We start from the raw sequence: 21,953 nt of genomic DNA, 5'->3' as shown, positions 1-21,953 counted from the left end.
CCAGGACGCGTGGGTGGACCACAGCCCGGCAGCGCTGCTGGGGCCTGACTGCCCAGGTGCTGCTTCTCAGCCGCTGTGACCCTTCCTTCGTTGGCTTGTCGGAAGCGCCGCACTGTGTGTATTGGATTCTGAACGGCTGTGCAGATGTTTCTGCATTTCTTCTCCTGAGTCCATCCATTCCCACGTGTCTCTATTGGCCGTTCTTCAGTCTGGCTGCATCTCCCCTCCCCCAGGCTTTTCTTGAAAATTAATTTTTCTGTGTGAAAATTCTGTTGATATTTTCATTGGGGATACATTCAATTCATGCTTGGAATTAGAATTGACATCTTTGCATTGTTTCTAGCTGAGGACAGGGTGTGTCTGACTCAGTCAAGTCTTGTACATTGTTCTGTGGAATCTAATGTTTTCCGTCGGTAAGTCCTGTGCACCAATGGGTGTCTCTGACGGGTGTCTGGGAGTGCCTCCGTTGATTTCCTTAGATTTCCAAGAATATAGGCTACTTAGTGCTTATTGTCGTCTTTTGGTAACAGCGGTGTTTAGAAGTAAAAGGTGTGCGTTTTCGGTATTCGGAATCTTAACGGTAGCTTTGTGTCCTCAGCTGCACAGGGCTGAGGAGCAGGGAGCCGTGTGCCGGGGCCCAGGAGGCTCTTGGTGCCCAGAGTTCTTGAGGTCTGTTTATCTTATGGTCTTAAAAAAACCCCAAAATAAAAAACTTTCCATTTTTAGATAATCTAGGTCTGAAAAAAAAAATTGCAAAAATCATACAAAGAGTTCCAACAGCCCACTGCGGCTGTCCGCAGGTGACGATCTGTAACCAGAGGCGGCTGTGGACCCGGTGCCCACAGTGTGTCCTCCAGACCAGGTGTGGCCCCTGTCACCACCGCATCGGGCCCGCGCCTCCGTCCGGCCTCTCATGGGCTCCACGCTCCGAGAGAACGGACTTTCTTCTTGGTAGACTGCCCGCCGTGTGGTTTTGCGGGACGTTTCCTGTGACCTAAGAGTTGCTGCTTCTCCCGTGTCAGCTGCTGAGCAGCCCGTGTCGAGGCCTGTTGAGACTCTTGGTTCCTCCTCAGGCTGCTGCCCACTGGTGGTGGCGCCTGAGGGACAGTGACAGCTGTGGGTGTTGTTCCCGTCCTTGTCTCTGCGATGGGATTGTGCTGTAAGGAAGGGCTCGCTCCTTCTCCACGACATGTGTGCCCGGGCGGACACTTGCTTTAGTCACGATCCCACTGCCCCTTCCAGGGACCTCTCCTGTGGCATGTTTGCCCGTTTCCCAGCCCTGCCCTGCCCCCGCGCTCTCCTGGGCAGCCTGGCTCTGACTGTGGAGCGGTCCGGCCGGGACCTGGTCACCACCGTTGCTGCTGGTGTCCCGACCCCAGGCCTGCCCCAGGCCCATCTCCAAACCCTTCCTGCTCCTCCCTCACTTCAGACTCCAGCCCTGTCTCCCCTTGTGCGGATGACGAGTTGGGATTTGGAGTCAGCGGCCCTGTGTTCAGATCCGCCTCCGGGCTTGCTCAGCTGTGTGTCACGGGCGGGTGAGGATCCTTAGCTGGAGGGTGGCTGTGGGGTTCAGGGAGAGTGTGGTGACGGCGGTCAGCGCGGGGCGTGTGCTCGGCAGGTCTGTGCAGGAGGGCCGGCCGCCTGGGCGCGGGGGACAGCGCTGCCCGAGGAAGAGCGGTGCCGGCTCTGGGAGCCGTGTCCTGTGCCCTCCTCCTGGCACAGCCTGTCCGCCTGCCCTGGCTCAGAGGCGTGTGGAGGGGACCCACCAGTGCCCTCGGGCTTGTGCAGCCGTGGCCCCGAGCCCTGGTTGCTGGAACAGAACCTCTCACCCTGTTTTCTGTAGCACTGACCTTGTCCCCCCCTGCGGTGACAGCTGCCCCGTCATTGGTTTTCAGGACAGTGACTGGCGTTTAGTGGTGCCCATTCCCACGGCGGTGAGACCAGGCAGGAGGCTGGTTTCTCCCTAACGCTGAGCTCGGTTCCAGGTTCAGGTGAATTGTGACTAGGCCTGGTGTCTGCAGGGACGAGGGCTGAGGGCAGGACGGGGATGCGGGCAGCCTGTTCGGGGGCCTCTTCCTGTCTCCCTCCCTCTGTGTGCTCGGAAGTCCCTGCCTCGGAGTGACGGGTGGCCCCAGGCTGTCATCCTTGGGAGAGCGCCCAGAGCCACCAGCTCAGGATGCACCTGCACAGCTGGCCGCCGCCGGTGCCCACGGTCACTGGTCGTCACACGCGTGTGCCTGGGTTTGGGCGACTGTGAAGCAGGGCAGAGTGCCCTGGGCGGCCGTGTGGCTGTGGTTCCCCCTTCCTCCAGGCCCCGCCTTGCCATGTCCAGCACTGCAGGCTGCGGCCAGCGGGGGCTGTGTGCAGGGCTGACAGATGCGGCGGTTCCCGCAGCCAGGTCCCTCTCCTGTGTCCTCGGTGTCCTGCCCACTCCCTGTTTCTGTAATCGATTTGCAGAAATCATTTATGGGACCCAAATGCCTTCCTCTTCTCTGTGGCCTGCTCTGAGCTTTATCTGTGAGGCCGCCTCGTGCAGACGTGTTACATTTAACTTAGCTGTAACAGTTGTGGGCTTTTCCTCTGACGGAAGGTGCCCTGTCAGTGCCTCTGCCTGGGTGCAGTGAAGACAGTTCCCTGTGAAGATGTCAGAGGGCAGAGCACTGTCCACGCTCAGGGTCAGCTCTGTGCGTCAGTGCCGCTGGTCAGGCAGCCCGCTCCCCGCTGGGCCCCCATGAGGATGAGGCTGGGGCTGCCTGGGAGCCAGCACCACACGCAGCATCCACGGGCTGACCGTCCCTCCACCGTGGTCTGGACGGGGCCGCTGTGGGTGCAGCCCGCTTGGTGGGCAGGATCATCCAGGTCAGGGATGGTGGGGGCGTTGAGCGGAGCACAGCCAGCAGCTGCCAGGGAGGGTCTTTGGGGAAACCAAGTCAGCCCCAGAGCACACGTGTTCCAGGCATGTATGTACACGTATGTACATTCTCTGGTCCTCGCTCAGGAGTCCCGAGAGGAGAGGAGGTGAGTGGCCGCGGCAGCCCAGTTGTCTGTTCCTCACCACTTGTTCCCGGGGCGGGAGCGCGGGGGTCTGTCCTGAGGGGCCTGCCCCGGCTTCCTCCCGGCTGCTTGTCCTAGTGACCGGAGCCCCTTTCATCATTGATTAAAACTGATGTTAAAAGTCAATTTTACCTAAAAACATTTTTTTCATGGGTAACCCCCAAAACTTCAGCTTGCTCCCAAATGCCGAGACTGTGTACGTTAGTTTGGCGGGACGGCTGACGAAGACTTCAGGTCTGCAGGGCACTGCCCTGGAGCCCAGAGCGGCGGGAGACGCCAGTAGGGGACTGCCGCGCTGCCCAGTGACGCTTCCCGAGCAGCGCCAGCCACGCTGTGCCCGCGCCTGACCCCGGTGTCACCTCGGCAGGCTCACCTTCGAAGAGCCATCTTCTCGGCGCTCAGTCCCGTGCTGGTCCCTCCTGGCTCCCCTCTCGCACCTCAGGCCCAGCCTGCCGAGTCCCCTGGGCTCCCGGCTGCCCGGTCTCCTCACCACGCGGCCTCCCGCACGTTGGCCTGTGCGGCACAAGGGCCCTGACAGCCAACAGGTCACACAGTCCTTGGCCTCAGCCCACACGCTTCCCTAGCTGAACTGCTGACCCTGGGGCCAGGACAGAGGCCGGCGGGCTCGGCACCTCCTCCTCTGCCCGGGCCGAGAAGGCCCCACCCTCCCGTGGGCCCCCAACCTGCCTCCTCCCTGCTGTTCCCGCTTTTGCTTTTGCTAATGACCTGTCTCCTCGATGCAGAGCTTTTTATTCATCAGACCCGGTCACCTGAGGCAGGACTCGAACGTCACTTACCAGGGATGTATCAGTGTCTGATGTCAGCGGCAGAAACACAGACCGGGTGGCTTCGGGCCCCCTCCCGCCCCCTGTGTGTGCAGCACCCTAGACACCACAGCAGCGTGTTGCCCACCCCGTGAGGGACAGCATCACCCCGAAGCCGACAGCCTCTCAGAGGGGCCAAGAGGCCAGGTCTTTGTGAATTGGATATTTTTGGTGCAAGGGGATGTTTTAGGGTGACCGTGGGGTGGGACCCTGCCAGGACTGGGTGGCGCTGTGACTGAGGTTCCCTTAGAGGCCCGGCGCCCGCTGGGGTGCATCCCCTGCAGTCCCCAAGCACTCCCAGAGGCAGCTGCTGGCAAAGGAGGACGAGGACCAGGCCGGGCTGGGTCCCCCGCCGGCAGTGGCTTCAGTGTCATCTCGCTTGGACCTGCCGGGTCCGGCTGCGTCCGGCTCTGCTCTGGCGGCCGTGTGCTGGGGGCCCTGTCCGCTCGCACTGGAGGTCGGAGTGTGATTTTCTTGGGGCTCATTGCTTAGTTCCGAAGTCATTTGGGAACTGAAATCATTTTCTGGTTTTGGATGACTAGGAGTAGAAAACTCCGTTAAAGATGAAGAATTCAGCATTCCTCAATGGGTATATTTATGGAACAGATGACCTACTTTTTGTTTAAATGTATACTTCGTATCTACATAGTCGTAAAGAATTGGAAGGCCTCTTTCTCTTGCTAAAGTGGTTCACGTGACTTAGAGTCTCCTGTAGCAAAGTTCCGTCTTTGGTTAATTAGGAGCGCGTCTGGCCAGGTTACATGGGCTCGCCCTGTGCCCGGTCGTCAGAGGCGCCCACGATTCGCGTAAGCACCGTCAGGTCCTCTTGGGCCTGTCAGGAGAGGCTCAGGTACCCTGCCTCGTTTCTTGCAGATATTTTTGACTGGGCTACAAAATTAATTTTAAAATGTGCAGAGGAAGTTTCCACAGCGTACTCGTTGTAAGACTCCTGCCCGCTGAGCCTCCCCGACGGGCACGCAGTCTCCCGGCGCGTGGCCGCACGGCCCTGGGTGTTGGGACGGGCTCTGGCGCACGCGGTCAGGAGAGGCTGCACGGGATGCCAGGTCGGCTGCAAAGGGCACAGTGGCTCCAGAGGAGAGATTGGGGCGTAAGGGGCCCGTGCAGAGACGATGGCTCCCCTCAGACCTGCTGGGGGCGGGGCAGAGCCGGGGGCAGCTGCGGGCAGCGATAATAACAGCCCGAAGGGGCTTCGGAGACAGCATACGACCAGGAGAGGGCGTCTGTAAACTGCAACCAGCAGGGGCTGCGAGCAGAAGCAGCGGCAGGCGTCTCACGGCCCCCGTGGCCAGCAAGCGCGGACGCCCGGGTGCCGTTCACACGTGTAATTGGCAAACTTCGGAGAGGCCATGGGTGCTGGGCTGGACTGGCCACGTGGGTGGGCGGGCGCCCTCGGAAACCAGTGGCTTGTCCCTCGGGCTGGACCCTGACTGGGCCTCTGGCCCCACCGGCCGCTCTTCCGTGTGGGGCCGGAACGGGGTCAGGTTTCAGAACTAACAGAGAGCGCCCCCGCATCCTCACCTCACGTTTCCTGGTCCCGGTGCTCTCCCTGCGCCGACTTTGTTTCCAATGGGACAGGTTCTGGGAGTCACGGCCTTTCGCCTGTCCTGTCACAGCAGCTTCTGGTGCGCAGGGTCCCAGCCCCCCGGTCTTCTGAGGCCCTGTCAGCGCTCCCGACGGTCTCTGCAGCTGCTGCCCACGCTGGTGATCAGCAGGTGTGGACGTGGCATTTGGCTGCCAGTCGTCTGAGGCTCTTAGTTTAGACTAATTTCTCTTCTCCTTTGTGTTCCATGCCGCTTAGTTGTAAAGAGACTTAAAAGCCTGTCTCCTGGGATCCCCAGACTCTGGACTTGGCTGGTGGTGTGTTTGTGGTTTTGGGGAGTATGGGCTCCGCCCTCCTGCTCCTTGCAATTTGGTGGGTGGACTGGGGTGGGCTGGGTTTGAGGCCCCCCCAGTGGCATCTGCCCGATCCACCCCACGCCCAGACTCTGTTCCCCGTGGCTGGTGCTGATTTTCTTATCTTCTTGCAGCTCCTTCGTTTCATGGAGGAGCGTGGCTTCCCGGAAATTCCGGTTGCACTCCAGTCAGCACAGGCGGCCCATGGGTTTTGTTTATGGCCCCGTGGGCCTCTGAAGCTGTGCACATCGTTCTTCTTGGTGCTCGTACATCCCTTCTTTGGCCAGGACCCTCCTTGTCTTGAGCGGCGTCCTCGCTCTGGGGTCAGGACGGCTCTGGCTGCCGGCCCAGCCCTGTCAGTGCGGCGGCCGACACTCAGCTGTGGTGCCAGGTGTGGGTGTGGTGACTGATGCTGGCTTTTTGAAAAGAACTCCGGGTGACAGTGCGCACCGAGGGGAGCCCAGCAGCCCGTGGTGCGGTAAGCGCAGGGGCCGCGCTGGGCCGTGGTCTGACTTCCGCTTCTTCCTCAGGGGGCAGGAGCAGTTCCAGAGAGACCCCGACAGCTACAACGGGGCTGTGCGCGACAGCTACACCTGGTCCCAGGACTACACCGACCTGGAGCTCAAGGTGCCGGTGCCCGAGCACGTGGTGAAGGGCAGGCAGGTAAGCAGCGGCTCCTCCGCCGCTCTGCTCTGCTGCTGTCCGGTCCCCTCAGCCACCCGCCCCACCCCATCCAGGTGGGAGTGGGACGTGCTCCGCCCCGGCCAGCCTTCTGTGCTGTGTGGCTCGCAGCCGAGCCACCTTCTCATGTCATTTACGGCATTTAGTCTCCGTAGGAGACACGACCCGGTGGGTGAGGCGGCTGTGCAGGCAGGAGCGCGGGTCCGGGGGCCGAGCAGCCTGAGCTCTGGGGCGACAGTGGACCCTCTGACCACAGAGCTTGCTCTGAGCGGGGGCTGCGCGGCGGGGACTCAGATGCTCAGCCTGAGTGACGCCCCTGCGTGTGGAGCTGGACTGGGTGAGCTGCATGTTTGGCCTGGCTCAGTGATGTCATAAAACGCTTGTGTAATGTGGGAAACAGGGCGCCGCCCGATTGCCGTCCTCAGCGTGAAATCCTGGTGCCTGCCAGCAGTCGTCGCATCTCGGCCTCCATGAGCCGCGTAGGATGCCTTCCCGCGTCACCAGTGAGACCTGGAGGCCCCGCCATCCAGGCAGACGGGGACCTGTCCTGGGCAGTGTGCGCCCCACATGGGGCCGGGTGGGTGATGGCCAGTCCCTCCGGGGGGTTGTCTGCTTCCAGGGTGCGCACGCCCCTCCTCCCGCTGCAGCCGGCCCTGGCTGCCCTTGGACACAGGCCCGGAGCACAGGAGACGCAGGCTGAGCTGTGTGCACGGTTTCTGGGATGGCCGCCGTGTGAAGTGGCGCCAGCTCCTGCTGGTTGGGTGTCTGGGCGGTCACAGCCCCCCGACTGCAAGTCCCTCACGGGCGCTGGTGCTGGGGAGCCCGCTCGTTTTGCCGTGGGGCCGGCTCTGGCTGGAGCAGCCTGGCCACGCACTCTGCCCTGCCTCCCGCCGCCCGCCCCGTCCCGGGGCTCATCCCCGTGACTGTCCCCGTGACCCCCGTCCTGGCGAGGCATGGCGGGCACACGCTGACCTTCCTGTGGGCGGCTGGCCCGGCATTTCTGAGGGCCACTGTGGGTCGGGTGCTGGCTTCCCGTGCGTTTTGTGGTCGGACTGCTCTGTGTGCCGGTGAACAAGCGGCGGACAGCGCTGGCTGCCAGGCTTCATCACTTGGCTGGAAAGCCGCAGCCCCGGGGCCCGGGGTCTGTGCTCTGACCCCTCCGTGAGCTCCAGGCCATCTGAGGCCGGTGCTGCCCGCCTGGCAGCTGCCTGCACCTGCCGCGGATGCGGGCGTCTCCCTCTGCGCACGAGCCCGGTGCCGGCGGCGCTGGGCCTGGCTGTCAGGGTGCTCTGCGCGAGCTGTGTCCCGAGGGGCCTGCCTCTGGCCACTTGCACTGGGGAGCCTGGCTCCCCTCGCCCCCGGGTTGCACCCTTGCTGTGCTCCTGCCAGGGGGGCTGCTCCGGAGTCGGCCCCCCGGGGCTCGGGCAGTGATGTTGCAGGTGCCGTAAGGGGCGCAGACAGGCGGGGGCACGCTTGGCCGGCACAGTCGGGCCCCTTGTCCCCGCGGCCCAGAGGGGACGCCGGGGAGCCGCGTGCTCAGGCTCTGTCCAGGCGGCCAGTGCTCCTCCCACCCAGAGGTGGGTGGCAGAACCTGCATGTTTGTGACGCCAGTGGCTTAGTTGACTCGCGTCTTGCTTCCTCTGCACGGTGGAATTTTCCTTCCCCTCCGTCAGTGGTCTTCCCCGCGCCATTCTCGTGGCCTCCTTTTAAAAAGCCACGGTCTCTGTTCTTCCGTGACCTAACTTTTAGTCATGCCTCACCTAAAACTTGGGGGTGAGTTTATTTTCAGCTCTTGGCTTTTGCTGATCTAAGGGTTTCCTGAACTGCCTGTCCTCGCTGGACGAGCTCCTTTGCAGCTGTTCCCTGAGGGGCTTGTCGCAGCGACCTGTCAGCAGGGCTTGTTTTTGGTTCTGTCCCTGGCAGCATCGGGCCGTTCTGTGGGCGGCGAGACCACAGCAGCTTGGGGTGGGCGCTGCAGCTGCAGCCCTGGCCTCAGCACCTCGCCCGCTCATCCCCACGGGCCACGGTAGGGTGGGCCCACCTCTCGAGTGCCGTGGGGACAGATAAAGGGAGTGCAGACGCACGGGGTCCGGGTGTTTTTGTGCACATGCTGCCTTTCTTCCATCAGTTTGCTGATGACTCGTAAGGAAAAACTTCCCAAAACAAAGCTTTGGTCTTCAGCCTGTGCTCCGCCCACTCTGCTGTCCTGCCTCCGTGCAGCCGCGGCCACCGTTGACGCCCGCCGCCTGCTCCAAGCCAGGCATCTCGAGTTGTGGGGTTTTAATGCTGGGAAACTGAGCTGCGGAGATTCTCCGTCTCACCTCTCAGTGCAGGTGAGAAAGCTCTCCTGGAGGTGCAGGCCGACCCTGATCGTTTCCTGATCCCTGTTCTTCCTCCTGGACAGGTGGGTGGTCTCTGCTGACTGGGGGGCCCCGTGGCTGCTGGGCTCACGGCCTTGGTGCCCTTGGGAATCTTCCAGAACAGCACCAGGCCGCTGGACACGTCACGCACGGTAACGCAGCTGCTGGGTGCTCCCTTCTTAGGATGCACTTGGAGACGTATAGCAAGACTGCTGTAGGCAAGTTCGTGATGGGAAAGGCTACCAGGCTGCACTTTCCTACACAGGAGAATATTTTGAATAGGCAAGACAACCTGCTCAGAAGTACAGGAAGTTCACAGCGCAGGCGCTCGCTCCTGCCTCTGCCTCCTGCCTGGACCAGTCCCGCCCGACCTGGGGCGTCACGGTGTTTCTGGGGCGCAGGTGCTACCGCGCATCGGCCGCAAGTAGGACCGCCCCATCCCGCCCCCGCCTGTGGCCCCGACGCTGCGCCCCCAGACGCAGGTCCTGCGGAAAAGGCTTTCCTGGGTCTGGTGAAAACAGGCAGCCTTGCAGGTGGGGTCTGCCTGGCCTAGCACAGGTCAGGGGGGTGGGCCCGGTGCTGTGAGTAAAGCTTCGGAGAGCTCCCTGCCGCACGCGCCCTCTGGTGGCCGCCGACCTGCACTAGGACCGGGGCTGCCGAGTGCCCGGGGCGAGGAGGGGCCGGGGCGGTAAAGTGTCGCAGAGCCTGCCCTGCAGCGGGTGTCCTGTCCCGGATGCGCCCAGGGCTCTGCAGACCACAGTTCAGGGACAGCGGGTGGCAGGCCGCTCCGCAGTGTCCTTTTGCTTTTCCCGTGGTCCTGCCTCCGCCACTTGCGCTGACATCCCCTCCGGTCAGGAACTTCAAGTTCAGTCTCTTTGCTTTCCCGGGGTTTCTAGCTGCCTCTCCTTTTCTCTCGTCTGAAACCACCTCAGGAGGACCCGGGCCCCAGCAGCGCCGTGCCGTCCAGCGGCCACTTCACCCCGAAGGCCCGCCAGGGCCGCCCGCCCGCCCGCTCCGGCCTGGCTGCGCTGCTCGCGTGTCTGCGGCGCGTCTGCCCCGCATCTGCCCCAGAACCGCTGCTGGGCTTCCCTGTCCCGGCTGCCCCGTCACAGCCCTCCTACTCGTCCGTGTTTGCTGCAGCTTTATTGTGACGTGGGTGGCGGGGGACGCAGTGTGGCTTCAGCTGTGCTGAGAAGGGGCTGCCACAGCGTCCGGTGAGGGTGCTTCCCCATGGGAGGACGTCCGGGGTCCTCTGAGCAGCCCCGACTGCATGGCATCACGCGGGGGGTCACAGCCCAGGACCCGCGCCTCGGCCTGGGAGTGTGTACCTTGTTCCCTGCTGCCGAGACCTCCCTCGGTGCCAGTTTCCCTCAGAACTTTCTCAGAATGGCCCGGGGTACGCAGGGCGCTGAGCGTCTTCACGTGCGTGACGGTGACCTTGCACGCGCTCCGTGCGGGGGCCACGCGGCGAGACCCTCAGAGGGCGGGCGGGCGGCTTTGCCCCTTGTCGTCCCGCCGGGGCCACTGACCGCAGACTCCTGTCCGTGTGGCTTGGGGACCAGCCTTTGTCCCTCCTCCGCGGAGCTTGTGGGGCCGTTTGGAAACTCGGGGCTGTGAGCTTGGCCGCGTGTGAACTCGGCCCCCAGCGGGCCCTTCGGTCGGGGCGTCCTTCGTCCTCGTGCCCGGCACAGAGCTGGCCCTGGTCTCCACCTTCGTTTCCCCGACTTCATCTTCCCGTCTTTCTGTTGAAATTCTACTTCAGCCACTGCGTTTTAGTTCTCAGCGTTCTTTTCTGTCTGTTTTCACATCTTACTCTGGTTCGTAGGCGCAACATCTCGCTCAGGCCTCGCCGGAGACGTAAGCGGGAACCGCTGCAGGAAATCCCTTTCCCGATTAGCTCTGCAGTTGTGCGTCTTCTGTTCCCAAGTCTGTGTGCGCGGGGCTGGCGGCCTCAGACAGCGCACCCTCGGTTCCCTGTTGGGTTTTTCTTTAAAGTGAGTTTTCCCCGCTCTTGTGTTGACAGCGTCTCCGTCTGAGCGTGGGGTCTGCACTGCGCGGGGCTCAGAGCACTGCTGCCCCCCGCCCCGTGGCCGATGGCGGGTTCCTGTCCAGCCCCCAGCACAGCTGACCGCCAGCAAAGCCTGTGTGGCTGCGGCTCCCCCAGGCCGACCGTCCCTCGTCCCCCTTCCTGCGTCCCCCGGCCTCTGCTGCAGCCTTTTCCTTGGTGCTTGTTCCTGTCGTCCCTGTGGGTCCTGGGGTCAGGGCACAGCTCCTGGGGCTCCCTGCTGTGTGGTCGCCCTGGTGCTTTGTCCTGCGCGGCTGGCGGGGAGGACCGTCTGTCCCAGTGAGCGGCTCCTGGGCTGCCCTCCAGTCGGGGGTCGGCCCTCGGCAGTGTCTGCTGTGGGGTGGCCGAGGCTTTCAGAGCCGGCTGAGTCCAGTTAGTTAATCCTCGCAGAGCTTGGGGTGCCCACCCCCCCCCCACCCCCGCCTGTGTGGACGTGGTGACACGGTCACTTTGCTCTGTGGCAGCGCGTTTGTCCCCGCGTCTCCCTCGGGAAACGGTCTCCCCGTCCCCAGCTGGTGCTCACGGACATTTCACACTGTTGGGAGCAGACTCAGAAGGAACTGCTCAGTGCCAGCTCCAGGCTGAAAACCCTGTGACTGTGAGGGCTCCTTTTCCAGCTTCTGGAAGCCCTTGGTGTGTGGTGACAAGGACGGGAGGCTGCGAGGAAGGGCCACATGGAGACAGTAGTCCTGTGACCTTCCCGCTTCCCGTTACTGACCGGTGACCCAACACTCGAGCCGGGTCCATGTGGGACAGGACCCAGAGGAGGGGACGGGAGTGCGGACTGGGGAGCCGCTTTTCTGGGCACAGGACGGAGCCGAGCCCCAGGCCCGCAGCCCTGGTGGAGGCTGAGCCAAGCCTCGAGGCGGCAATGGCGTGTGGCCCTCCTAGTGGATGTCCAGATAGGACGGGGGGGGGGGGGGGTGTCACATGCCGCCCCCCACCTTGAGCGTCGGTGCCCCCAATGGCAGGGATGTGGAAAGAGCCTTCCTCGTGTCCACAGGTGATTGTGCGCCGGCTGCTTCTAGTGTTGGTTGGTCACTGATTTTCTCGTGCAGGGTCCTGGCGACCTGAGGACGCCTGGCGTCTTGTTCTGTCGTCCTGCCCGTCGTGGCATGGCCGGTCCCGTCTGCACTCAGGAAACGCTTCTCTCTCCACGCAGGTCTCGGTGACCCTCAGCAGCAGTTCCATCCGGGTGGCTGTGCTGGAGGGCCATGGAGAGCGGGTCCTCATGGAGGGGAAATTCACCCACAAGGTCAACACAGAGAGCTCCTTGTGGAGCCTGGAGCCTGGCAAGTGCGTACTGGTGAGTGTGGTGCTCGCCCGGGAGGCCTGGCCTGGCCCGGGCACTGCGGGGTCTGCGTCCCCATTGACTTGCTCACTGGTGGCCTGGGGGGCCACGCATCTGCACGACTGGAGGCTCAGTGAGCACGTTGCTTTGATGTACAAAGACCTGGGCTCTTTCCAGGTAAGTCTGTCCCAGGGACAGCACCCCTCCCTCACTTCTAGAAGGTGGTGCAGTTGTCACTGCAGCCGCTCAGGGCTCCCCTCGTCCTCAGGTGCTTTACTCAGTGCCAGGCCCCCGGGGAGTCAGGCAGGAAAGGGACCCCAGATGTCTGCGCTAGAGCCCGGGCTGGTGGTGGGCTTTGGGAACAGGTGTTTGCAGGTGTCACGAGGGTCCTAATGTGGAGAGGTCATCCTGAGTTGTCCCGTGACAAGTGTCCTCAGGGCAGGGAAAGGGAGATTTGAGACAGCAGAGAAGACACAGGTGTGGGAGGAGTGAAGTGATATCAGACAGGGACAGGGGCTTGTGGCCACACACCCGTCCCTGGAACCTCCGGCCCAGCGTGGCCACGTGAGGCTGAGTGTGCGCGTGCGACAGCCGGGCTGAGGGAGAAGCACTGCCAAAGCCCCGTGAGCAGAGCTTCGTAGGGACTGCTCCGGCTCAGCACAGGCCCACGGGGGACAGGAGGCTGGTGGCTTCAGGAGCTGTGCCCTCCTATCACCCGGTCAAGGCTGCTTGCTTCCCAGCCACCTGCCTCCGGAGCTGAGGGCCCGCGTCACCCCCCCAGGCAGGGGCGGCAGCTAAAACTGATGACAGTTCCTGCCTCCCTCCCTCCCACACATGGGACGCTGACGAGGCTTCTTGATTCCTGGCTCCTGGCTCCACGTTGGCGTCTGTGTCCCCCCACAGGCCCTGGCCACGCTGGCGGGGTGCCCGTGCATGTCACTTAGACCCGGGACACAGCCACACCGTTTGCCAACCTGGGCCGTGTGTCCCCCTTGGGCAGTGTCTGTCTGTCTGTCTGTGACCTGCGAGTGCTGTTGATGGGCTGCACCCCTCGCCTGTTAGAGGATGTTGTCAGGTCGCTTCCTCGTCACAGCTCCCAGAAGCGGGGTGACGGCTGACGAGTCCTTGGCCGTTGATCGCAGGCTGCCCCCCACAAGGTCCCCATTCCCGCCTGCCCTGCGGGAGGAAGGCAGCACTCGCCATGGATGGAGCCTCTGTCCTCGTCTTGCTGTCCTGGCTCCTCCCACCGCAGTTTCAGCCGCCGGGGCGCCCGTGACAGCGTTGCCCCTGGCGAGTCCTGAGAGGCGGTGGCTGGGCTCACCCCAGGCCCACGTCCTCCCACAGAAGCGGCCTGAGCTGAGCACGTCCCCAGTCATGCCTCGTTGTCTGTCCTCGTCTCAGACTCTCACGTGTGTCTCCTTGGTCCCGAATTGGTCCCAGGGGTGGCTGTGCGGGCCCTGGTCCTCCCCTCCCGGAAGAGAAGCCACTGTGTGACGAGGAGGGGGAGGGGGAACGTCGGGGAGTCACGGGCACAGGGCGTGCGCTGCCGTGAGCATTGCCACGCCGGGCACACAGCGTCTGTGAAGATGCGCGGGGAGCCCTGTTCAGCCAGCAGCCTGGGGTTTCCCTGAGAAGTGGTTCCAGGTCTGGGGCCAAGTGGCCACAGAAGCACGGGGTGCGTCACCTGGTCGCAGGCCCCACCCCCGCTTGGCCAGGCTGACAGGGAGTGAGAGCCCACGGGACGCCGGGCGTCCGGTGTTGGTACCAAGGGGTCGCGGAGAAGGAGGCCTGGTTGGCCAGTGCCCAAGCCCACGGTCGCTCTCACGGGGCAGGTGATGTCAGGCAGGAAAGCCCTGTGGACGCGGCCACCTGCCGTCTGTGCCTGCAGGGGGAACCCAGGGAGGGCGCTCTGTCACTGTGTGGTGTCACACGGGGCGAGGAAGCATCAGACAGATGCCACGTGATGAACAGTTTGTAAAATGTAAACACGGAAGACAGGCTGTAGAACGTTCCAGATGAAAGGGGACACCAAGGTGGGCGGCCCCAGGCTGGATCCCTGTGGGAGGGACAGCGAGCAGGTCCTTAAACATGTCACATCCGCAGGCGGGAGTGTCCCACTGAAGTAGGAGGGGTGCAGGCTGAGGGGGCTCAGAAACGGGACCGCCTGACACAGACGTGCAGTGGGCGCATGTGCTGACGCCCGTTCACGGGGGTGAACGTAGGACAGGGTATGTTTGTACGTGAACAAGTCTAGCAACTTATCAGTTTGAAATTATTCCAAATAACGTGCTTTATAAAAATGAAATTGCAAATGAGCATGTGCAGGGATCGTCTTTGGTTGTTAAGAGAATGTGAGTTAGAAGCCCAGCGACACCCTTTGGAGCAGCTCCTGGAGGTGACGGCCGCCCCTGGTGCCCATGACCGTGCAGCCCGGACACTCCGAGGCCCTGCAGGAGCACAGGTGGCTGCCAGTGAGACGGCCGCCCCGAGAGGAAGCGGGGCGGCGGCTACACAGACCCAGCCCAGCTGTGGTGGCCAGTGCCCCACGGTCACCCATGGGCGCATGGACCCGTGCGTGATTCCATGAGCAGCAGACATTCTGTGCATCAGCTATGGGAGCCGTGGTAGCTGCACGTTCGTGCCCACAGAAGGGCGACGTCTATGGAGCACAAACTGTGCCCCACAAACCTGACTTTAGCAAAGCGGCACAGTCACGAAAGCCCAGACTGGACGTCACACCGTCAGATGACTTGATCACAGAAGTCGTTTTAGACCCAAGTCCTCGAGCTTCAGAGCAGGAACACTTCACCCGAGTCCTCTTGGTGCCACATCTGTGTTGTTCTGCCTGACACGGTGTCCCCACACAGTGGCCACCGAGTGGTCAGCTCTGGGCCCTCTGTGTCCTGATGCCCCTTCCTGAGTGACAGCTCCTGCCCTGCCCTGGGCACTGGGACGGGTCTCATCCCATCAGAGCGGACAGTGCAAGGCAGGGGGCAGCCCGGCCCCCATGGGACCCCGAGATAGTGCCCCTGGTGCCAACTTCAGGCCAGACCTTGATGTCCTGCTTTTATTCCCACGGTGCTGCCCCAGCCCTGCCTTCTCGTGTCCCCAAGCTGTCCCCCTAGGCTGTGCCACGAAGCTGGGTGGGGGGTGCTTTCCCTGACCGGTAGGTGAACGTGAGCAGCGGTCAGGGAGCTGGAGGGATCTGGCCAGGGACAAGTAGGTCAGGGTGCTGGGCACCAGGGTGGACGGTCATGTGGGCTCGGCGCTAGGTCTCGGGTCCCAGCAGGCAGGGCATGGGAGCAGGAAATGTCATCACAGGGCAGGGTGGCCAACGGGGCTTGTGGAAGCCCTCTGGAAGACGCTCGTGCTGGGGCTGAGCCTCAGACTGCTCGGGAGGCTGTGCTTGGTGGAGGGTGGGCAGCCGGAGCTCAGGGACACCCTCAGGGCCGGAGTGGGCTGGTCCTGGGGGCACAGGGTGTGTGGCTGGTGACACAGAAGCACCGCGCTGTGAGGGCCTGGGGACAAGGACCCCTTACACCCCATGGCAATCCCCACCTCCCCCCATCGAGCCGTCCCTGCCCTCTGCCAGGTGAGCCTGAACAAGGTGGGCGAGTACTGGTGGAGCGCCGTGCTGGAGGGCGAGGAGCACATTGACATTGATCAGATCAACAAGGAGCGCTCCATGGCCACGGTGGACGAGGAGGAGCACGCCGTGCTGGACAGGCTCACCTTCGACTACCACCAGAAGCTGCAGGGGAAGCCGCAGAGCCACGAGCTGGTATGTGCGGGCGGCGAGGCCTCAGGCGAGGGGCGGGTGGCGTGGACGGGGAGCCTGGCTGCAGGGCCCGGCCACCCCGAGTCGTGACTCCGGCAGTTCCTGTCTGGTCAGCTGGTCACCACGCAGATAGGGCATGCGTTTCACACCAGGACAGAGAGCTCAGGTGGCAGGGCCGAGACACGCCTGTCCATGCAGACCCGGTCACGGTGCGTGCGTCCCAGCTCTGCACGAGCCTGAGGAGGGGGAGCCAGGCCCGGCCGAGCCACAGGGCCAGTGAGGGTCTGACCACGAGAGCCGATGGCAGGAAGTCCTTCCAACTCACGTTCGCTCTTCGGAGGCCTGAGACGTATGCCTGGCCTGAGGCTGTGGCCAGGCAGGAGGAGGCCGGCACCATGCCCGGGCGGCAGAGGGAAGGACAGATTAGATGAGCACAGCCGTCCCCTCATCCACGGGGACACGTCCAGGACCCCCCCATGCTGCTTTCTCCTCCGCGTGCCCACCGTCCCCCTGCGGGTGCATTTCCAGCTTCGCGTCGGTGTGTCTGAGTGCCCACCTCAGCACCTTTCATTAGGGGCATCGGGAAGTGTGTCTGGGCGACCTGGACAGAGCTCGGTGACGCTGTGACAGCTGGTCTGATACCTGAGATGGCTGCCAAGTCATTGACGTGCAGCAGCACCCGCTGCGTGGGCACGTGGGACAAGGGGACAGGTCCCGTCCTGGGCGGGACGGAGCAGGATGCCGAGAGGTTTCATCATCATGCTCCTCGAACAGCGTACAGTTTCAAATGCCCGATTGTTTATTTCTGGACTTCCCACTTAACGTTTTCAGACCGCGGGTGACAAACCACGAAACATGATCGTGGGTCAAGGAGAACGTCTGTGCGTTCTTCCTCCAGCTGTGATGGCCCAAGAGCGGGTTTAGGAGACGGGCTGCTTCTAGCTGCCAGAGTCCTGCATGAGCAGCGCGGAGTTGGTCACGGTGTGACTGGACGGTGTGGGCTGCTGGGCGCTGATTTTGTTCCCCGTGTCAAACTCAGGAGCCTCCCCCAGCGCCATTCACGTCCTCAGGGTCCTGTGGGGCTCCTGGGGCCTGACCGGTTCTGTGTGTGCCCGGGGCCCCCTGCTGTGGACCTGTTGGTTTGTCCGTCCATCTGTCCGCTGTGTTCTTACTGCACGCACGCAGGGTGCCCGAAGAAGCGCGAGTTTGCAGGGCGTGCTGAGGGTCCCCCTAGCTGCTCTGGCCCCTCCTCCCTCCCAGGCCTTGGGTGAGACCCACCAGGGCTGTCAGCTCGGGACTGCGGCTGAGGCTGCCTATCAGGGAGGGTCACGGCATCTGCTGGCCTATGGACAGCGACCTCTGGCCGCCATCACTGAGCTCACCTCTCACGCTGGGGCAGCAGTTCTCCCCCAGGTGCCTGTCTGACTGCTGACTCCGTGGGATGGGCCTCGTGCTGCTGTTGGAGGCGCCGGTGTCCCTGCCTGGAGGCGGGCAGGCGCGGAGTCATGAGGCCGCATGGGAAGCGGGGTCCCCGATGACAGGCCCAGGGACAGACGGCCAGTTCGGAAAGATGTGGAGATGAGCCTGGGAGGGGCCACTGTGGTTGGGGGCAGGGATCCTGGAGATGTTGCCGCGTGCTGACCTGAGCGGACACAGGAGCGGGGGCTGGCCGTGCATGACGCAGGACCCAGGTGACCCCTTGCTTGGTCGACCTGCTCCTGGGTGGCCAGTCCCTGCAGCCCAGGGTCCCTCGGTGGAGATGGCCAAGGGTGGGCGTCTCGGGGCCTTGGTGACTCGGGTGGGGTGCAGGAGGGGGCCCCCCTGCGGGCACAGTGAGTCGGCCTGGTGGGGCAGGTCTCCCTGGTGCGGCTGTGCCCACCGGCCCCTGTACGCACTGTGTTGGTGACGTCCTGCGGCCGCTCAGGCCACATAGCCTGCCCCTCGGCTCAGTCCCTACCTGGAGGCAGGAGGTCAGCCGAGCCCTGTGGCCCTCGTGGTCACAGGGAGGGGCGGCGGCCCCAGCCCCAAGTCCCCAGGAGACACCTCCCTCTCGGGCACAGCGTCCCACGGTCCCCGGCCCAGGCCACGCTGCCTGACCTGCTGCCGCCCCTGGGCACTGCGCCTCCCAGACAGGCCGAGTCAGGCCCGGCGTTGCCCCGGGTTGTCCGAGGTGCATGCTTGGCGCCCTAGCCGCCTCCCTCAGGAAAGGGAGCAGGGACCCCGGCAGCTCCGTCGGCCCTCGGGTCGGGACAGGTTCCTGGTGACAGGGACAGCTGCAGCACCAGCACAGCCTGCGGTTTGTGGGTGGCCAGGTGGGGTGGGGTCGTACGTGGGGGGTGCAGTGGCCCCGCGTGCCCTCGGGCGGAGGCGCGGAGTGGCGTCCGCTGGGGCGGCCACGGCTAACGTCTCCCTGTTTTCTGTTGTAGAAAGTCCACGAGATGCTGAAGAAGGGGTGGGACGCCGAGGGCTCTCCCTTCCGAGGCCAGAGATTCGACCCGGCCATGTTCAACATCTCCCCGGGGGCCGTGCAGTTCTAGTGCCGCGCGAGGACGGGCAGCGGGGGGTGGGCCTGGCCGTGCCCCTCCTGCGGGGGCCCCCCGCGCCCTGGCCTGCGCCTCAGGACTGTTCAGAGCAGGGCGGGGCCGCGCCCGGTGTGGGGGGGGGGGGAGGCTGGAGCGCAGGGCACGTCCTGCAGGCAGCGCCGCCCCCACAGGTGCCCCGCTCGCCGCCGCTGCCGCTGCCCTGTAGCTGTTCTCGTGCCGGGGGAGGCGGGCGGGCCTGTGGGGGCGCCGCGCGGTCTGGGGAGCACGGCCTCCCTCCTGGGCACAGCCACCGAAGTCCTGCGTGCGCTTGTGTGAGACTCTCCTCTGGCTCAGTGCCTGCGCCGCGGGCCTGGTCACTGGTCCTGGTTGTCGGGACAAAGTCCTGTGGGCGCCTGCACAGCAGGACCTCTGACCTCTGACTTCTGACCGGCTTCCCTGTCCCACCTGACCCAGCACTTTCCTTTCATGGGACCTCTTCTTGTCCAAGGGAGCTGCGTCGGGCCCCTTGGGACCACGCATGTCGGCAGCTCTGCTCCCACCGCCCTCTGGACCGAGCCTGTCGTCAGGACGTGGTCACCACAAACTGGACCCGGGGACAGGAGCCTGTAGGGAGGGCGGTCCTTCCGGGGACTGGCCCCTCGGTGGTGTGTGTGGGCAGGAGCCTGTTCATCACTGTCGTTTCTGCCTTCGGTTCCTGTGACACAGTCGGAGTGCAGGCGCTGGCAGGGGCCGAGGGGACCAGAGCCCCGGCTGCAGGCATCACAGTGGCAGGTCCCATAGGTCTCGTGTGGCCTGTGTGACAACCATTCTCTCTGCATCCGTCTCCTCGTCCCCCCCTACCCCCGCTCTGTCCCCCGGGGGGTCTTGGGTGTGGCGCCTGCGTGTCACCAATTTGGGAGATTGGAGCCCAGGACTCCGGTCAGCCGTCCTCCTTTGGCTGGATTGTGTCTTTGGTGTCACGTCTGTTCCCACCCCACTGGCTGTGACGGCTTCTGGGAGTGGGTGCTGGTCACACGCGGCTGATGGCAGCGGGTCATCTGCTGGGCGACCCCCATCCCTTGCTCTCCTGGGATTGCCGCTCCTCCCTGTTTTCTCTCTGCAGACGCGGCTGCAGCAGACAGGCCACTGAGCTCCCAGTGCGGCCTGAGGACAGGAAGCCGCCGTCCGCAGCGTGGGTTTGCAATAAATCTGTATTTAAGCCCTTGGCGTCCGCGTGGTGTTGCTGCCGAGACCGGGTTCTGGTCCCCATCCCTGAGTTCCAGCCGTAGGTCTGCAGCCCAGCCAGGGGCCATGTCAGCCCGTGCCCTGTGCCCTCCAGGTGCAGCGGTGTCTGCTCTGTCCCTCCTCATTCACGTCGATCACAGGCTCTCCTGCCCGTTCCAGGGGCCACGCTCCATGGCTCGGCCTGGTGGGCATTTCTTCATCAGTGTCTGTAATGGACATAGATGCTCACAGGACCAGATGTAAAGCAGGGGAGAGACCCCCACAGTGTGCGGTCGGCGGGGCATTTAGGAGGGTCCAGTGTGGACGTGTGTCCAGGGCAGCTGCTGCCCTGTGGAGACCGCGCCCCCCGGGGACAGCCCCGGGACAGCCCTGCAGCACCGGAGGGATGGGTGTGGAGCAGAACCAGCCGGCCCTGGGGCAGAAGCAGCCCCTGCCCCAGACAGGCCCTCGTGGGATGTGAATAGGCGGGTGGCCCCTGAGCACCAGGCAGGGTTCCTTGGCCCCCAGCACCCGTGTGGACCTGGCTTGGCCCCCCACCCCCGTCCCGTTAGCCTGTCACATCAGACTTGGCCAGTCCCCAGAGCATGGCTTGCTTTTTCTCCCTTCCTTGGTTTTATTCTTCACGACCGAGGGCTGAGCGCACTGGTTCCCCTTCAGGGGTGGGCGGCTCCGTGCCCAGTGCCCTGCCTGGCGGGGCCCAGCGCTGCTGCCGGCTGAGGGGCCTGGGGAGAGGCCATGCTCCCCTGGCCTGTCCTGCTGGTGCCGAGGGAACCGGAGGAGGGGACCTACGCCTCATGGGACAGGGTCCTCTGGAAGCCGCCTGGGTCATGACCTCCCAGGAATTGGGAACTGCAGTGTCCCCTGGCCACCCTGAACTCTGGAAGACCACCCAGTTGTGTGGGAAGTTGGGACCCCTCCCCCCAATGGCATGCCTCGTCCACGGAGCGTGCCCCTCGGTGGGGTCGTAGAGGTTCTGGGGTTAATAGGCTGAGAGGGGCTGTAGAGCGGGGGTCTGGCACCAGCAGCCCCTGGTGGGGGGCTGTCCTGCAGAGGAGCAGAGGCAGGAGGGTCGCCCACTTCTGCAGCCTGTGTTCTGGGAATTCGGATAAAGGCCCCTTTCTGTAAGAGTATTAACTGGGCCCCCCAATCTTCCACCTAGGGGATTGGTGACATCCCTGCAGACCCCTCTCCAGGAGCCAGACCCAATTCAGGGGCATCAGCCCTTGGCCCCTGACCCCACCCGCCTCTGCAGGACCCTGGCAAACAGCAGCCTGGCCCCCTGCAGGGACCCCACCCCTGGGAGGACTGACCAGGCCTGCCCCCGCCCCACCCCTCTTGGCGGGAAGCCCCTCAGGAAGCTCACACCCATGGCAGAACACACAACAGAAGGTACCGTCCTGCCCTGGCCGGCGGCTCTGAGGGTCACAGCATCGCCCATATGAGCCAAGGTTGCGGTTTCAATCCCCAGTCAGGGCACGGACAAGACTCAACCGATGTTACATCAAGAAGTAGACCAACGAGCTGACGCTTCTCTCCCCCGCCCCCCATTTCTGTCTCTAAAACAGTTGTTTTAAAAACTGCCTTGAAAAGGAATTGGCATCTCGACCATTTGTAAGTGTCCAGTTCAGTGAAATGGTGCAGCCTTCACATGTGTCCACAGAACACGTGCAGGTTCCCGAAGTGAAACTCTGTGCCCGTTAAATAACGTAATTCTTCGCTCGCCTTGAAACTTGCAGGACTGGGCGGGGGCCGGGGCAGCTGCAGCCGTGGCAGGTGGGCCGAGCCCGTGCTGGGTCCCCCCTCAGGCCACTGGGAGGGGCGCCCTGCCACAGGCCCTCCCCCTCACCATGGCCCTTCTGCACTGGCCAGAACCGCAGGCAGTGCTGGGAGCCGCGGGCTCCTGACAGACCGCAGCCTGGCCGCCGGCCTTGGGGAAGGGCTGGCGCCTCGCTGGAGGGGACAGCCCAGGTGGGGCCAGGGGAAGGGCCCATGACCCGAGCTAAAGGCTGCGGACAGGGCTGTGGGCGTGGGCAGTGTGGAGGGCCTCTGAGGGGCTGTGGTGCTTAGGACCCTGAGGGAGGGCTGGGCCACGGGAGACGGGGTGGAGGGGCCCCAAAGCTCCTCAGCCCTCCCGCCTGGGGTCTGGCATTTGCCCCACCCAGGACTCACTAGGGTGAAGGCCAGAGGGGTGTGGTGGGGAGTCCCCATGGAGGGGACTG

At 63.9% G+C, this 21,953-nt stretch overlaps 1 protein-coding gene across 2 annotated transcripts in view; it reads left to right on the top strand.

Moving 5' to 3' along the window:
• Positions 1-19,711, top strand: part of NUDCD3 (NudC domain containing 3) — a 28,500-nt gene extending 8,789 nt beyond the window's left edge. Inside the window, exons 3-6 of one of the 2 annotated variants that reach the window (XM_090286962.1) lie at positions 6,323-6,455; positions 12,061-12,204; positions 15,782-15,970; positions 19,613-19,711. In XM_090286962.1, the coding sequence (XP_090143088.1) occupies positions 6,323-6,455; positions 12,061-12,204; positions 15,782-15,970; positions 19,613-19,639 (493 nt within the window). In that variant the 3' untranslated portion in view covers positions 19,640-19,711. Of the gene's footprint in view, positions 1-6,322; positions 6,456-12,060; positions 12,205-15,781; positions 15,971-18,393; positions 18,614-19,612 lie in introns of those variants that run through there. The other variant, XM_090286961.1, reaches the window with a different exon arrangement.
• The last annotated feature ends 2,242 nt before the right edge of the window (positions 19,712-21,953 follow it).

This window comes from Furipterus horrens, unplaced genomic scaffold (genome assembly GCF_987537825.1).
Source record: "Furipterus horrens unplaced genomic scaffold, mFurHor1.1.pri manual_scaffold_9, whole genome shotgun sequence".
Classification (NCBI taxonomy): Eukaryota; Metazoa; Chordata; class Mammalia; order Chiroptera; family Furipteridae; genus Furipterus; species Furipterus horrens.
Note: the sequence above shows the minus strand (reverse complement) of the source record. Positions and strands in the feature narration are given on the sequence as shown.